At 37.1% G+C, this 16,687-nt stretch overlaps 1 protein-coding gene across 1 annotated transcript in view; it reads left to right on the top strand.

The window, feature by feature from the left end:
- The window catches only part of BANP (BTG3 associated nuclear protein), a 155,333-nt gene that overhangs the window by 43,568 nt on the left and 95,078 nt on the right, over window positions 1-16,687 (top strand). Inside the window, exon 7 of the mRNA XM_082489521.1 lies at window positions 7,274-7,513. Coding sequence (XP_082345647.1) covers window positions 7,274-7,513 — 240 coding nt within the window. The remainder of the gene's footprint in view (window positions 1-7,273; window positions 7,514-16,687) is intronic.

The following is a 16,687-nucleotide window of genomic DNA, read 5'->3' on the forward strand; positions in this document are numbered from 1 at the left end:
CCTTATATTCAGAAAGCTGTTACAAATATGATTTTCCAAATTTGCCATTTTAACCCCATCATCTTCTCCTTGCATCCCTTTCCCTACTTCATGTCACCTTCATTATGAAGGAGGGACCTTGTCCTTTGCCATCTCCCAGTTACTGTTTAGAGTTGCTCCAACTTCGTCAGCCATAGATGACAGGTTTCCTTGCTTGTAATGTTTTCACAGAGACTTTTATGCTTTCTTCTACTTCCTTGGGAGGAGATTCTCATAAGTATATATACATCACTGTCTCCTGTCTTATTCTTGGATTGTAAAATTGCTGGGTAAGGACGTTGTATTTGTCCTGTACTTACATAGTACCCTCCATAACACTTGATTCTGATTGAAGAGTGTTACACGCTTGCATTTATATGAAACAATCAAAAAGTGTGGCTGTTACCTGTGATTTCTCATTTGTTGGGTAAACTACTTGAAATTCGCATATAAAAAATAACAGTTCATAAAGAACTCTTTCTGGCAAGTCTTGAGCTTGTGCTAAGTAGCAGTTTCAGAATTTTACATAAAGTACTGTTTTACCAAGAAAAGTTTGCAAATAGCAGAAAGCAAAGAATAGATAATATTCAAATATATTTACTATTTTTTTATGAATTGATTTTGCTGTGATCAGGCAGTTTTTTGTTTTCTCTGAAGGCGTTGAATTTTACTTTAAAAAATTTTACAAGAACATGTTCTTCAAAATTTCACATTAGAATATTGGTAAAACCACAATTTTCTTTTTTTATGCAGCTTATGTACAGAAAAAATACTAACAAGCAGCTGCTTCAATTTAGCTCAAGAAAGCTCAAATTTTGAATACTTTGAATACCTAAAGAATAAGCTATCTAAAGGCACTGTGATTATACTTGCACACTTCTCTAGGAGACATGGGAGTATTATTTTGCTTAATAGTAGATATTGCTTTCAAGATACAAGGGGCTTCAAGATGTAAGGAATATTATAATAATACTGTTCTTACACACATTCAGTATATGGTGGTAACATTTAAAATATTTAATCTGTGACTTACTGTACAAACCAGAGGAGCATCTGTTCCTAAAACATGAGTACACATTATGTTATCCTTTTAAATCTTTCACAATAGAGTTACTGTCCCGTCTTTAATATGGAAGGACAAAAAAGCAGGACCTCTCATCTTTGTGGTTCAGCGTTACTATGCTGCTTTAAAAGCAGATAATTTTTAAAATGTCTGTGCTAAAGCCAAGACTTGGAAATTACTAAGAAAGAAACACACTGTCCTTAGTATCTCCCAAGTACTTGAAGTACTCTTGAACAGAGCTCCATGAAAGCTGTTTTTAAGTGATATTCATAAAATGGTAAAATCCATTGATTTAGAGTTTGGTTCAGAGAACTTTACACTTGATACACTGATATATGATGTTTGGTACCGTATATGATAGTTTTGTATCCTATCTGCTTTCCTTGCATTCCTTTTACTGCATTTAATACAGAATTAGAAATGTAAACATACATATTTTTTGAGAAGATAAGGGAAAACTGGTCTACATAGTGTGTTAATAAAAGGATGAATAATATTTTTCCAAGTGAAATTGTTTAGTCACATATTTTTGCTTCAACTTTGCATCTGAAACAGTCATTTAACAATAGTAGTATTAAATAGTGCTCAGAATTTGCTTTCCAAATGTGAACCCAAGCAGCTATTTGTATGTGGCCCAGGCTTATCTGTCCACAGGATTTTCCAGTTCACTGTAAGATCAAATCTCGCATGTTACATGATCGTTCGCAGCACTTTGCTTTTCCTGCCAAGCTCCTTATGACCAGATACAGACAGCAAGAATGAACTTTTAAATAGCAAACGTTTCGTACTTTAAGACAATATTATTTGTAGCTGATATGAAGGCACTGATGAGACTTCAGGAGCTTCAGTGACTTCTTAAAAACGAAGAAAACTATAGAAATTGAATTGCTTTAGTTTGTTTTTTTTGATGTTTGGGAGCAATCAAATGAACAATGGTATCGTCCAGGTATCTGTCACAGTGATGTGTGGAATTAAGTCCAGTCCACTGTGTAAACTTAAATATAACAAAGATGCAATAAAAAAGAAAGTGGGCAAAATCTAAATTAGAAACCTGATTTTCTGACATGAGACACATTTTTCTAAGGTTTAAAAAGCCCTCTAAGTCCATGGATCTTAATTTTCTCAATTTTATCTGGATTCATTTTTTGCTGATTGTTTTAAATTACAGATGATTGCATAGCCCTCATTTTCTACTTCTGTTGAATAAATTCCCTGGTCTTCCAGGAGTCATAAAGTAAGTGAATCTCCTCTTTCTCTCATGGATTTAACCATGTACTAAACCTGAGGCCTTATTTTTAACAAACTAGTGGTCTCACTGATGTTATGCTGAGACTTCTGTATACACCATAGTATTTGCTGAGACAAGTATGCTTTGGTACTATGTGCCCATACATGTTCTTTTGTGCTGTGTGTTGTCTATCAGACAACTGAAGAAACCATGAGAGCAGGGGAGCGCAGGATATGTTTTCAGAATATCTCATATAGTGTACCGGTCTGTAACCACAGGGGCTTAGAAGTTAACCTGTGTTTCTGTTAGCCAAATCCTGTGTGCTCTACAGAAGATTATAGTTGGAGCATGAGACTCTTCTGGCTATCTTTCTTTTATATTTACATGGAAATTAAGCCTTTTCCCCATGAGAATAGTCAGGCGTAAAACTCCAGTTCTGTGTCCAGGGTTTCTGATGTTAGTGGATGTGTGTATGTTGTACGCTTCCTTTTGCCAGAACTCCCAGCGTCTTAACTGCTTTTTGTGGTGGGAGGAGGTTTGGTGAACATAACTTCAAAGCTAGTTCTTTAACCTTTCTTGTAGCAGAAGCTTTAAATCACATTGCTAGATTTGTAGGTTAACATATAGCCTGATTGTCGCTCTGTTCCTTATATTTAATGATTGTTAGTTAGTAAAGTCAGTATTCTCTGTCAGTTAATCACTACCCCTGTGAACTCTTCCGGGGTGGAGGACTCGGGCTGATAGAAGTTTATTTAAAAATATAATGTTTAATCTTCTGCACATCAAACAAAATATTATTTAATTTCTCTAGAAATGGGGGTTTATTTTTTGTAGGTTAGTATTTGGGGTTTTTTGTTGTGTGTGGTTGTGGTTTTTTTTTTTTTTTTTTTTTTTTAAGGTTAGTTCATCTTTCTGCTTTTGTATTGCAGCTACCATTTGTTTCTCTCTGCTGCAAATGCCAGTTTTGCACCCAGCCAACCTTGTTCATAAAATAAACACAATTACTTGGAATAATGGAACATGTCAATTCAAGTGTTTATGTGGGTGGGTGTTTCCTTTTGCTTTTCCTTGTTTTAAAGGAGTGATTGACAGCACGTAGCAAGAGAGCAGAACCTAGCTTTGCTTCTAGTCTTACTGCTAATGCTCGCATGTCAAACTAGGGGATTGTATCCCAATGGAAAGATGTGAGTAAAGGTTAAATGTCTGTCATCTCCCTGAGCGGGAAAACACATACACATGTCAAGAGAGTCTGAAAGGCACAGCAACTCTTGTCTGGTTTTTGTTTTCTTGACCTAGGTTTTCTTGATACTAACCTTAAAGCTCGCTCGCCCTGTTTCCATAGAAATACTTGTTTGCGCGGCAGCCCCAGCCGCCTCTCCTCTTCTTGCACGTCCCTGCCGAAGCAGAGGAATGGTCAGCTGTGTTGTAAGATAAAAGAAATGGACTTAATACAGTAAAAAAGATTTGAAAAGAGCATTGAAAAGTATACTAGTTCTGGATTCAGTAGAATAGAGATAAAGGCAAATTTTCTGATCTTAAAAAAACATTGAAGAGGAGCTAGAAATTAGTCTGTTTGTCATTGAAATGAGCTTCTGAGTACAGAGAGAAAATCAGATAAGAATGTCAGGACTTTTAACACTGGAAGTAGAAATGATCAAGAGCCCTTTCTCTGATGATATGTTTGGTTTAAACAAACGCAGGGAAGAACCTTTCCACATAGCACTCAAAATGCATTCAAAATTCAGCAAGGCCATCAGGAAAATTAACAAAGGAAAAATACTTCAGGGCAAAGCAAAAGAGATGTGCGATTAACTGAGTTGCAGATGAGTGTGTGCATTTGTGCTTCATTATTTTTAAGTGTGTTCTTTGACTATATTCCACCTCCCCAACCCTTCACATTATTTGTGTTTTGGTAGCCTTTAAGGAATGAAAGAAGCTGTGTATGGTTGCACAGTGCCTGGTGAAGTCCTGACTCAGTATCTGGCTATTACAATGGATGTACTACATAACCTGACTCATCTAGATTCTATCTAGATATTACATATAATCCCTGATAATACACGTAAAGAACAATTTCAGTAAGCATAAAAGGATGTTTGAGTGCTAGGAGCTCCAAATGATGCAGCTTTATTCAACAGTATTTATGTACTTAATTGTTCAGAGATAACTTCCATCAAACTCCCAGTCTCTTTTCTCTTTCCTTATTCAGTTTGTCTTCTCCCATACCACACCACTTATTCAGAGCAGTTCTGCCTCCCTCATAACTGGCACTGTACTTCCACTTTTCACCATTTTTTTGTGTGCCAAGCTCATCATATTTGATTTATGCAAAGTGCCAGATGTGTTGGCAGGCTGATGGGAATTACATTTATATACGATAAGGAATAGTTTAGCTTTTGTGCCCTGAAGTAGCTGCAGTGAGACAGTAGAGTCATGTTTAACTTGAGTCATCTGAGTTCTGCTTAATGCAAAATGATTATAAAGCAAATTCCCTTTCTGCTGAAGCTTTTAAAGCAGGAGGAAAATGCAAGAGGTAACTTAATGTGGGGCATGTCTTCATAGGTCAGAACAGCAAGATAGCGTCTTTTTCCAGGCTGTTAGTAATGAAGGAACAGTTGCATGTGGTAAAAACAGTATGTTCTAGACTCCCTGCCAGTAAAAAAAAAAAAAAAAAAAAAAAAAATTACTTTGCAAATTGAAAAAAAAAATCTTTGGTTCATGTAAGTTGATAGTACTTGTTAAACAAGACTGCAGGTGAAAATTGTTCCATAAGTAGTAATAACTTTAATAGTAATTCTGTGAACTAGTAGGGCAGTAAGATTTTAATAGGGTGTAGAATCATTTACTCAGGATTCCTAGAATTTCTTTGAAAGACTTACATATCTATCCAGAGATGGTTTTGCTTTGCCAGCTCTGACCAAATTGGTATAAAACAGTCAGTTTATCTTCAGGAACAGACTGTTGTTTTCCCTGATAACGTTAACCAGACTTGTGGTGAGGCCAGACACAGTGGCATTCAAAACAAGTTGTAATTTATCTGAACCACCTTATTTTTCAGATGGCGCTTTGTCCTGTGAGCAGAAAACAACTAGTGTGCCCTGTTACATAGTTCAGAATAAAAAGTAAGGTTCAAATAAAAAATATATATAAAAAAAATGTGAGTTTATAGACATATATTCAGAACGGAGCATTAAATTTTGATTTCTACAGAAAAAAGTTTGAGGGACTAGCTTCTACATAAATCAGCAGTAAATATTTTTCCTTACAAATTACTATGGTTGATAATCTGATGTTTATAATGCTATATCAGTATTGCATAATCTAATGTTTGCTTCATACTGTCATTATTCATTGCGGTAAACTTGCATCTGACATGTGGTATGACTCAACCCAAAGGTCATGTTGGAAAAGTGTTTTGTAGTGTCTGAGTTGCTTTTATGTTGTATTTTATTGCATGCTTTTGGCTTGAAGTCTAGTAAAATGCAGGCTGCTTAACCTATGCCAGTACTTGGAAATAAAGATGCTGCTTGCTCAGGGGTCCTGTTCAATGTGAAAAGGATGCGCTGGTCTGTCTGAACTCTGTAACCCTGCTGTGTGACTAGAAGGGTTATGGAAAACAGGAATTTGTTACTTTGTATATACCATGAAAATCTACTTTAAAGGAATTTAATGAAAGATAAATCATGTAATTGAATGACTTGGTTCATGTTTTTACCATTCTGAAGGTGTGTGAAACAACAAGATACGATAGAGCTCTAGTATGGAAGGGCTGAGTGACTCTTAAGTTGGGAAGATTTGTTTTACTCCACAAAGTTGAGCAAACAAAAATCAAATCCAAATGGTCTGTGTCAGTGAATATTGAAATAGTACTGGAATGTTGTTCTATCCAGTTCCTATTAGCATTGTCAAGACTTGTACTGGAAATTTTGGTTTTATCTGCAATGATGGTCTCATCCTCAGTCCTGTGTTGCATCCTCCACTTCAGTAGGGATTGGTCATCCTTATGAGCTCTGTTCTAGTTTTTGTTTCATCTTTAATCCACTAACTTTTGGCATTGTCTGCAAAGATTAATTTCCCATGAGGGCTTAGTATTCCTCTTAAAATGAATAGGTTTTTTTCCTCCCAAGCTGAGAGGCTGGGACAGAAGTCAAAAAAACTTCTTATATATAAAATGTGTGTACACAAGAGAAGTTAGGTATACTTCTGCTAATGATCTTATACTTGAATAGAGGGGAGGATGCAGTTGGCAGAGGATTAGCAATTGATTCATTATCTTTATGCTGGGCCTGTTCCTTGGTAAACTGTGGGTTTAGGAAATAATGTAGGCTACTGGACAGTAAATTTGAAGAAAAACAAAAATTTTGATTGGGATCTCTGGCTATGCTTTGAATGATTGTCCTTGCTTGAAATAATCTTTTAAAGTTATTAAATAAATTACTGCTCACTATTGATTATAATTTCTTAAATTTATAATCTTGCTTAGACTCGTTTTAATCTGATGCTTTTGGGGAAAAATGTGGTTCAAAGCTGTTAGCTTCTTGAAATTAGCTGTACTTTAAGAATAGTATGGGGTTGCAGTAATTTTCGGTTTTAGAGGATGACTAACTTGATGAATGAGAACACTGTAAATATAGTGTGCTCTTTCAGCTGCTGGACTCTAATATGAGACACTTAAAAAAGGTATCTGAGGGCAAGTTAGACATCTGGACTAATTGCACCAGTTCCTCATGTAGGCCAGAACATTAATGGCAATAACCTTTGGTCACCATTGGTGTGGGTTTCAGAATAACTTTTTATCTGAAGCAAATTTTGTAAGCCTATTAGTCATGCTAAATTTTAAAGAAGTTTATGGGGACTACAAAGAAAACTGGAAGAGCTCATGATAACTTGAAATCTTGACTGTAACTTGAACCTGACTGTTTCATTCTGTGCCACAGTAGAATATCCAAAATCTCTTTTTTTAGAGGATTACCCCAATGGGACATGGCTTGGAGATGAAAATAATCCTGAGATGCGGGTCCGTTGCCCCATCACCCCTGCTGACATGCTGCACATCAGCACGAACTGCCGCACAGCTGAGAAGATGGCACTGACATTGCTTGATTATCTTTTCCATCGGGAAATTCAGGCCATCTCCAACCTTTCAGGCCAAGGGAAGCATGGGAAGAAGCAACTTGATCCTCTCATGATTTATGGAATTCGCTGTGAGTATAATAGTGAAACTTTTGAGTTTATACTGTGTAGATAAGGCAGAAACTGTCTGCTGCTTGCAGTTAAACTATGTTTTGTAAGAATTGGGTATGTGTTGTTGTTGCCAGACAGATGTTTTGTTAGCTTTTGTTTATGAAGGAATCCTAATGGGTTGGTTTAATTTAGTTGTGGGTGTTCACCAGAAATTCCTCAATCTTGAAATCTGAATTCAGATTTCTTTGCAACTACCAGCTGTGAGCGCACCAAGTGTTTTAAGTATCAGAGAAAAATTACTTTCTCACATAACGGAACAAATAATAAAACAAATTATACATACTTAAATATTGTTCAAAACAGTATGGTCTTGAATCTTAGTGTTTTACTTCCTATTTATGTGTACTATTTCAAAAGACTTTCTGACATTGAGATGGAAGAAATTTGCAATCTCTACTAAAGGAGATATTAAGTATCATAAAGTGTGGGTTCATAACAGGAATGCATATGATGCTAATGTACTTCGGTCTGCTCCAGTGTGCCTGAGGCTTTGATTATTAAAGCTATTGTGCAGTAATGAACAGATATTACTTATATTGAAGATGCAATTTTTGTCAATTTTAAAGGAATCAAATGTATTTTGCATATAGAATAGAGTAGGCATAACCACTAGTTTTGAGTGAAGAAGAGTCTGGACATCTGCGTCTTGCTCTTATACAGTAACTTCTAGTAGAGGATTACTCAGGGAATACATTGAGGACAGCCAAGTCTATTCTGTGTGCTATGGTATAAATATTTTCCAGTAAAAGAGGTACGTGAGGGCCTCTCAAATAGCCAAGCATCTGACACAAGTGAACAGCTTTTGTGTGATCCCTTTGCTATACATGTAAAGAGGAAACAAATTTAAATGTTAGTGGGGAATTGAGAGAGTCTAAAAATCACCAACTTCACTAATTGAACTAAATTTTAATCATAGAATGGTTACAGTAGGAAGGGACCTTCTAGTTCCAACCCCCCTGCCCGGGGCAGGGACACCTCCCACTAGACCAGGTTGCTCAAAGCCCCATCCAACCTGGCCTTGAACACCTCCAGGGATGGGGAAGACATATATGCTTACTATACCAGTAGATCTCACAGTTTAAAGATTCCTTGTAGTCACATCTTATGTAGGTCACCAATGGATTAGTAGAGTGGGAATAATTTGTTATACTAGAGTATTTTGTATGCAATTGCCAGTTTGAAATGCCAATTAAGGCTTAAAAACATAGCCAGAGAGAGCTTATTTGGAATGATGTTTGAAGAATTTGATGCTTTGTTTTTATGCTTCTGTTAGGGCAATCAGTTACATGGAAGAAAATGTGAAGAATATTTGATGATGAGACTGCTGTGCTTTCTTAATGCTGAGCTGAGCTAAAGAAATATGGCGCTATTGATCTGCTTTTAAATTTTTAGTAATTTACTGGCTATCTTGGGGAAATTGATAGGCAAAACTAACCCATTCAGTTTGCTGCATGATGCCAATTTTTGTCTCGTTACATACCTGAAGCAGAAGACTTCAGGCTTGTACTGCAAATATATTTAATAGGTATTTTTAAGGGAGATTATGATTCAAAGTAATTTTGATCTCCAAAACATTTTTATCTATTGATCTCATAAATGTAAATGACCTTGTTCCATTCTATTTTTAAAACTTAGATTTTTCTTGACAATAGTTTTTAGAAACTTAAAGAAATGAATCTTGCTCCAATGTTGAAGCAAGTCACTAGCAGCCCTTTTCCCCATCGCTTAAATCTGCAGGCACAAACAAGTGAGTTTGGAACTATTTGTGTAGGAAGAACGGTTTTTGAAAAACATGAGCATAGGGAAGGAATGTGCTCATGTGACTGAGTGCTCAAGCTAGGGATTATGTCATTTATATGAGGCATTCTGACCATGAAGAAATTGGATTACAGAAGTGATCCATGCAGTTAGAAAAAGTCTGCGATGGCAGAAATGTAACAGCAGTGGATCATAAGCAGCAGCATTCTGAATGATGGGCACAGAAACCACTGTCTGTCTTTGACGTCATAAGCACGGTTCGGAACGTTTGGGATCCAGGTATCTGAAACACTCTGCATTTCTTCTTCGTGTTGACTAGTGTGTTGCTTTATTTTGGAAACCAGTCCATAACAAACTAGGTATTGTGTATGCCTTCTGGAAGAAATACACCCAGTGTGAATCTGACCAGAATTTACTTTTTTGGGTACCTAAATGTTGATGGTTATTGAGATTTACTGTCAGCAATGACAAAGGATCCTGTGGCAACAAATGATGAAGATGCATGTAAACTTGATGAAGCAGCAAATTTAATAGTAACAACATTGGTCCAGAAATGATGATTTCATGTTATGCCCTAATATGTTATCATTGTGAATAATTAAGTTGAAATGAAATTTGATTGCAGTAACTTGTGAATTTGCTGTGATGCGGGCGAGCATATGGATGACTCGTAACTTTTGAGGATGATACTCTGGCCGTGTTCAGTTCAGTGGCAGAACTCCTGTTGAGTTCAGCTGTGCCACAATTTCATCCCTAATATTTGTCAGAGAGGCACTGGGAAGAGCCCTGCTATGCCATATGCACTTTGCTTTACCAGTCCACAGACCATCTGTTTTATATTGGTGAAGTGTTGTTCCATAAAATCTACCAAAAACTGAGTGCAGCGCTAGCATGGGAACTAAATTACGTGGTTGTCCTAACAATGTGGTTTGCTTCTGCTCTAAGCAGTAATACTTTGATGCATTATTTTAAACTTCAATGAAAAATCTAATGTCATCAGCCTCACGTGTGCCAATCATAGCTATAAAAGCTCGAGCCAATATAAAGGATTTTATTTTTCCTTTTGTTTCAGGTTTCTTAAAGTTTGTCAGTGGAAAGATATTCCTTCGTTTCTTTTTCTAGAAGAAAAAGAAAACACCAACCAAATCTGTATTTAATAGAGAAAATATTTTGTATAATATGCAGAAACTATAGGACACGAAGAGATGTATGTTTATTAAAAATTCTTGATATACTGCGTAAGGTTTACCACAAGAGAGATGAAAGTTTATCTTTGGAAGTATAAATTTTCACTTGTGGTAAAATTTGCATGTGGAGTGGCAGTGGTATTGAAGAGAGTTTTGGGGCAATAAACCAAAACGACTTAGACACACTGTGTATCATTAAGTAGTTCGTTACTTCAGCCTTACTAAAAATGTAGACATTTTCTGGTGAAATACAAGAATGTCCACAGTTGTAATATTCTTTGTGTAGCAGAAAACACAGGTCTCTTGAGATTTTACAGCAATCTCCACAAAGGATTTTGAGAAAACAGATTTCCAAATTCAGAATTTTTCATTTATAAGAAACTTCAAACACAAAGGATGATTTTGCTTGTCGTCTTGGAAAAAAATTGAGAGGGGATTTCTGAAGTTCATAAAAGAAAAGCTATCAGTTCTTAGTCTTTAAAATAATCTAAGTAATTAAATGAAAGCAAAATAACATTAGTTATTTCCTGCGTGTGTAAATTTGTTAGTGTGTCATTTCTGTGAAAGGCTCTTGCGTCTGCACATGTATGTTTGGACGCTCTCACCAATCATTTTTCAATGTTTGTCAGTTTTGGCCAATTATGACAGGATAGAAGATCAATACCTACAAATTAAATGCAGAATGAGTGTTTGGGTGAAGGAAGGAGATGTAAATTCACTAATTGCATTAAGGGGAACCTGTGCCCTTACTTTAGTTGTATTATTGGACATCAGAAATCTTCTTTCGTCTCCATACAGTCGTCTGATGCTCAGGGTACTATTTATGCATTTGAAATAACTTTCACATTAGGGACATGATTGTTGTTTAAAAACAACAAAAAAAAACCAGTAGGGGTTAAGAAGGAACTTATCTTTTAACCTTTCTTTCACGGGAGGGCACCGTGGTGAAAGATGAATGAGTAGTGTTATAGCCAGCTTAGTACTGTTCCGTTGAAATTTCCCATCTGCTTCCAAGACTACTTCGTAGAGTGAATTTTTGCTGATTTCTGTTCATAAGTTAACATTTATTTCATCCAGAATACAACCCTGCCATTTAAACAACGTAGGAAAAAAGTGTTATCTGAAGATATTTTATGATAAAGTCTGATTTTTAACTATATGGTAAATGATGTTTCATGATGGTTTCAAATGGCACATTACTTTTTAAGATGCAATTTAAACGTAGAGTAGAAAGAAATTGGTAATCAAGGCTTGGTGTTTCTATTGTGTCATAATATTGCTTCCAGTAAAGACAGGACCACCTTTCTACTGTGCTAGTTGAAAGAGATGTTAATACACTTTGATAGAAGAATGAAGCATAGCCATGTCCTCTTCAGAGGGCTGTTCAAATAGAATTAAGCACTATACTGCTTTACAAAATTCATTGACACAATACTGCTTGAGAAGTAGACCACCCATGTGTGTTTAATTGGAAACACATTTGACTCCTGCTTGATTATGTAATGTATGTCAGTTAGATGGGGGTGTGTGTGTGTATATTCATGCACATAACCCAAACATAATGCAGGTTAAACAACTTGTAACTTGTCATGTAAAATCTGTGGGTCGCAGTAAGTCACTACTGTTTCAGCATCTTATTTGCTTTTAATGAAGATTTTGATCTTAATAGCAAGGCAGGATAACCAACAAATATACCACACTTGTGTTCTGTCTTTCTTAAGCATTATCATGCTTTTAAATACTGGAGGAAGGGTAGTAAGTTGCTTCTCAAAGACAAATTGTTAGCTCTAGTGTTCTCACCAGTGGATCTGTTTTATGAGATGCCACAGACTGTTGCTACTATATAGAATGTTTTATATAAATGAACATTACGCTTCCTGAAGGTGTGCACTATAAATACAGACTGTAATTAGTATTGTTTTTCTCATTTTTCCACTTTAGAAAAGCATTTTTTATTGCTGTATATTTATAAACTATACCCATTTCTCCTCTTATCTATACTTTTTTCCATTCCTAATCTTTGTATGTGTGTTTTGCACTCTCTCTCTGTCTTCCTTTCATTTCCTGTTTATAATTCTTGGCTTCCTGTGTCTTATTTCTGAATATCATACTAGTCACTAACTGTCAGTGTATAGTGTATATATATACAATGGTTTAAAACAGTGTTACGCCTAGATGCAGCAGGGATTGTCTTGGTTATCAGCAATTGTAGACATGCACCTAGACCTTGAATTCCAGCAGGACACCGTTGGAGAACAAGAAAAATTCAAACTTTTTCAAATTGGCATTTTGTCCTATCTCTTTCGTATTTCATCAGCACTAGAAATTGATGAATTACTGTAACTTGGATTGTTGAGACCATCCCCCTTGACAGACCACCTAACTCAAGAATCGGTCATGGTTTGGGTAGCCTGGAGGTTTGGGGGGAAGAAGAAAGGGTTAGTGGCAGTGCTCAAGCTCGTAATTTGTTGAGGATCTCTGATGTTTCTGTTTAACTCGTGCTTCTGTTTCTTCATTATATAGGACATTAACTAATCTTGCAAGCTATATTATTCTGAAAAGAAGTTGTGTGGTTTGTATCTGCATGGATGAGCTAGTCTTGTGGTCCCTGGAAATACTTTTTGCTAACATTTTCTTCTCTTAGTAATAAATACCACGCTCTGTAGATCTTTGGAAATAAAAATTTGCTTCGGCCTGTTCCTTTGAGGACTGTGATGTTATCAGATGCTGTAGCATACTTCTTAACTGCCAGGTAATGGCTTGGAGGTAAGACAAACTTCATTTTGCAGTTTGAAGGGTTGAGTATAAGGAGATAAGATTTTGCCCAATTCTGTAGCATCATGACTGTGGCAGATGGGGGAGTTGAAGCATGCTCTCCTGACCTGCATGCTTTTCAAAACCTCTACTCTGAGCCTTACGAAGTGGACCACCTCCATCTGATAATTTCAGAAAAGCTGCTTTGTGGTTCATTCTGAAGTCTGTGAGAGCGGTGACTGTTGTTAGGGGCAGAACTTGGGAAGAGAGGAGGGAGAGTTTGGAAGAGGTGTTCAACCATCTCGTACTCCAGGAGAGAGTGAGAACCGAAGTCTGAGAGTTCAACACATCTTTAAATGGGAAGCGAAAGAAAGCATTTCTGTTGTGCTTTTCTGATATCCAAAAAGCATTATTTTTTTTTTTGTACAGCACCCTCGGGAAAGGCCTCGTGATGCAGCAGTGCTGCTTTTTGCAAACACGTTGTCTTCCTCAGAGCTGCAAAAAGTCTGGCTTCAGTTCCAAATAGCTGCTGCTTTGTGAATCAATTAAATGCTGCCACATGGAGGGAAGTGATAACCTCTTTTAGGCTAGGCAAGGAGATAATATGAGAACCCATTGAGTTTATCTCAGCACCACAGTTCTCATAAATGGCATCAATGCTGGCACTTGCTTACTGACTTTATGTAAGCACTGTAATATAATGCTGGCTGTTGTTTTCTTCTTTCCTGGGCACTTATGTTTATTTCAATTACTTTCCTGGCCAGTTACTGTTTAATAAAGTGAAATAAAGGCAGCAATTTGGGGATATAAAATAAATTGTTGGCAGTGTGTTTTCTCTCTCCTTCTCACACTTCTCTTGTTGTCCTCACATTATACAAGCGATGAATTTAATTTTCCGTTCTTGAACATAAGCAGCTGCTTAGCCTGTCAGTCACAACTGTGACTGCATGTAACTTGATTGTGCATGATGTGCTGTCAGGCATTTGTGAGTTCGTAGGCTCTACAGAAAGAAGAAAATTAATGCATTAGGTCACTTGGACCATCTCTTTCCAGCTGATGCACAGTTGTTCCATCCTGTCGACACTCTTCCCCTTTGGCCAGACTTATTTAAAGTACGTGCTGAAGTGCCCTGGTCCTCACTTCTTGAGAGGCGGCTAAAAACATTCAGATAAGTCTGTGAACATAAAAGCAGTTTTCTCAGTGACTTTAAATGTTGCTTCAGGAGTGTATAATGAAAAAAGGGGCAAGTCGTGTGATTTGTAAGAAAGGTGCTCATAGGAATAGTTGCTGCTTCAAATATGATAACTTAATTGAACAAGCGCTGGGTTTTTTCTAATGGAAATTCAAGGGAGTCTAGCATGGATTTTAGAAGTCATTACATATTCATGCCCCAAACCCTGATGTCAGCAAGAAATATTGGACAGTTTGTAATCAATGTGTTGAGTGTGATATCCAAGGATCATCTTTATCAATACTGCAGTTCCATCCAGGCTATGAAGTTACAAGTGAAATAGAGGACTCTGTGTCACTGCTGTACTAATCATTGTTTTCTTTGAACTGATGCCTCCATACATGGAATTTCCCCAGTGTTATGACTGTCTGCAGGGTAGTCACTACAGTGTGCAGTGGTGGGTGGTGTCCCTTTAGGGCCCAATTCAGAAGGATGCGGAGCTTGCTTTAGTCTTATCTGTAGAGGAGGCTGGTGGTTACCTGGTATCACTCAGGCTCAGTCCCTGCATAAATAATATATCCTAATGAACTTTCAATGGGCTCCAGCAAGAAATATTTTCTTTACTGTCGAAGGCCTATAAATGACAAAAATTGAACTTTTACGGTGTGGTTTTGGAAGACGTGAAGAGTCAAAGAAAGTATGTGATCCCTGACATTTTGAAAGGAAAACCAACTCAGCTACAAAACACAGATTGATCAGTGCAAAAATAATGTATGTTCATCTGGAAAATGCATTGCCACATTCAAGGAGAGCTGTGATTTCACAAAATCTCATAGAGTTCCAGAAAGTTGCATAGCTTTTCCTTTCCTGGCTTTGAACTTTCTCTCCATTTCACAAGGGTTAAAAAGTGAAGTGAGGAGATGCCTCAAGCTGACTGCAAGTAAAATGTAAATAAATTCCCGCAGCGTTCAGGTTTCTGTCGTGCCAGTCCTTTCCAAACCCACAAGCTCCTTCGGAAGGGGGGGGATTTTCGTTGTTGATTCATAAGTGAGTTTTTCTTGGCGGCACGCGTGGCGGTATTTGCCATCCAGATGGGTTCCCGAGGCACTGCGGTGAGGGCTTATGTAAGGGATGTCTCAGGAAGGGGGTGGTTAAAGCAACAACCCTCCTTTTTCCATTGGTTCTCTGCCGGTTCTGTCAGATCGCATCGTGCTGCTGTGTAAAGGACAAACAGCTGTTTAATCAACTTCTCTGTAAAATTGTGGCTATCAAAAATGACCTGATATGTGGTTATTGGCAGTGGCTTCTTAAAATCAGAAGCATTTATTTCGATCAAGCATTGTTGCTTCAATTTAGGTGATTCCATTTGCTTTGAGCATCAGACTCTGATTTTAAACGGTAAGTTGATCCTTTGGCAATAAACACATCATATACTTCGATATGTTCCATTCCAAAACAGAATGACGTCTGATAAACCTTGTGGGATTGTTTCTCCCAGTGAGTAAAAGAAATAGCATGATCTTTGCTTGCTTGCTCTGACATTTTGAATGTGCAAAACCAAAAGGTAAATTTAACTGAAGACTTGAAAGCATGGTATCCCATAAGTGCATTTTTATTATGCAGACAGAAGGTGATAGTTATCAAGAGCGCATTAGGTATTTTATTTGGAAGTAGATTGTTAGCGGCCAGGTAAATCAAACAAGTGCCGGAGTCTTTAGGTCCTAGTCTTCATGAAAAGCCATTTCAGATGAAGATGCTTGTGCAGGCTGTACGGAATGCTGCCATTGCAATTTTTAGCTATACAGCTTTAGCTATATGAAGTATACAATTTTGTGTTTTCTTTCAAAAATAAGGAAAAAAATGCAAGCAAATGTATGCCATTTGTCCAGTATCATCGCAGTGGAGTACCTCTCATGTAATTTGTGAACTGAGGCACGTCTGTAGTAGATGACCTGAAGACTTTTCTATTTTCAGATTATAAACCCTCTGATTTGGTCTAGAATTATTTTCTTGTGGGGTTGATCGATTCAGACACTTCATGTTTTTGATTATTATACTCTGGTTATTAAACGGTTACAGGTAGGCAGCTGTTGATATCCTGTCACTATCAGAGAAAACTGATCAAAAGATCCCTATGGGAATGCCTTACAGCCACTACTGTGACACTCTGCGTGGAACTCACTTAAATCAAAGTGTGCGACCAAGAACATCAAAAATACTCTATTCCTGTAGTGATTAATTCGTTTGCTTCTGTTTCACAGCGT

This window comes from Vanellus vanellus, assembly GCF_965231255.1.
Source record: "Vanellus vanellus genome assembly, chromosome: 12".
Lineage (NCBI taxonomy): Eukaryota > Metazoa > Chordata > Aves > Charadriiformes > Charadriidae > Vanellus > Vanellus vanellus.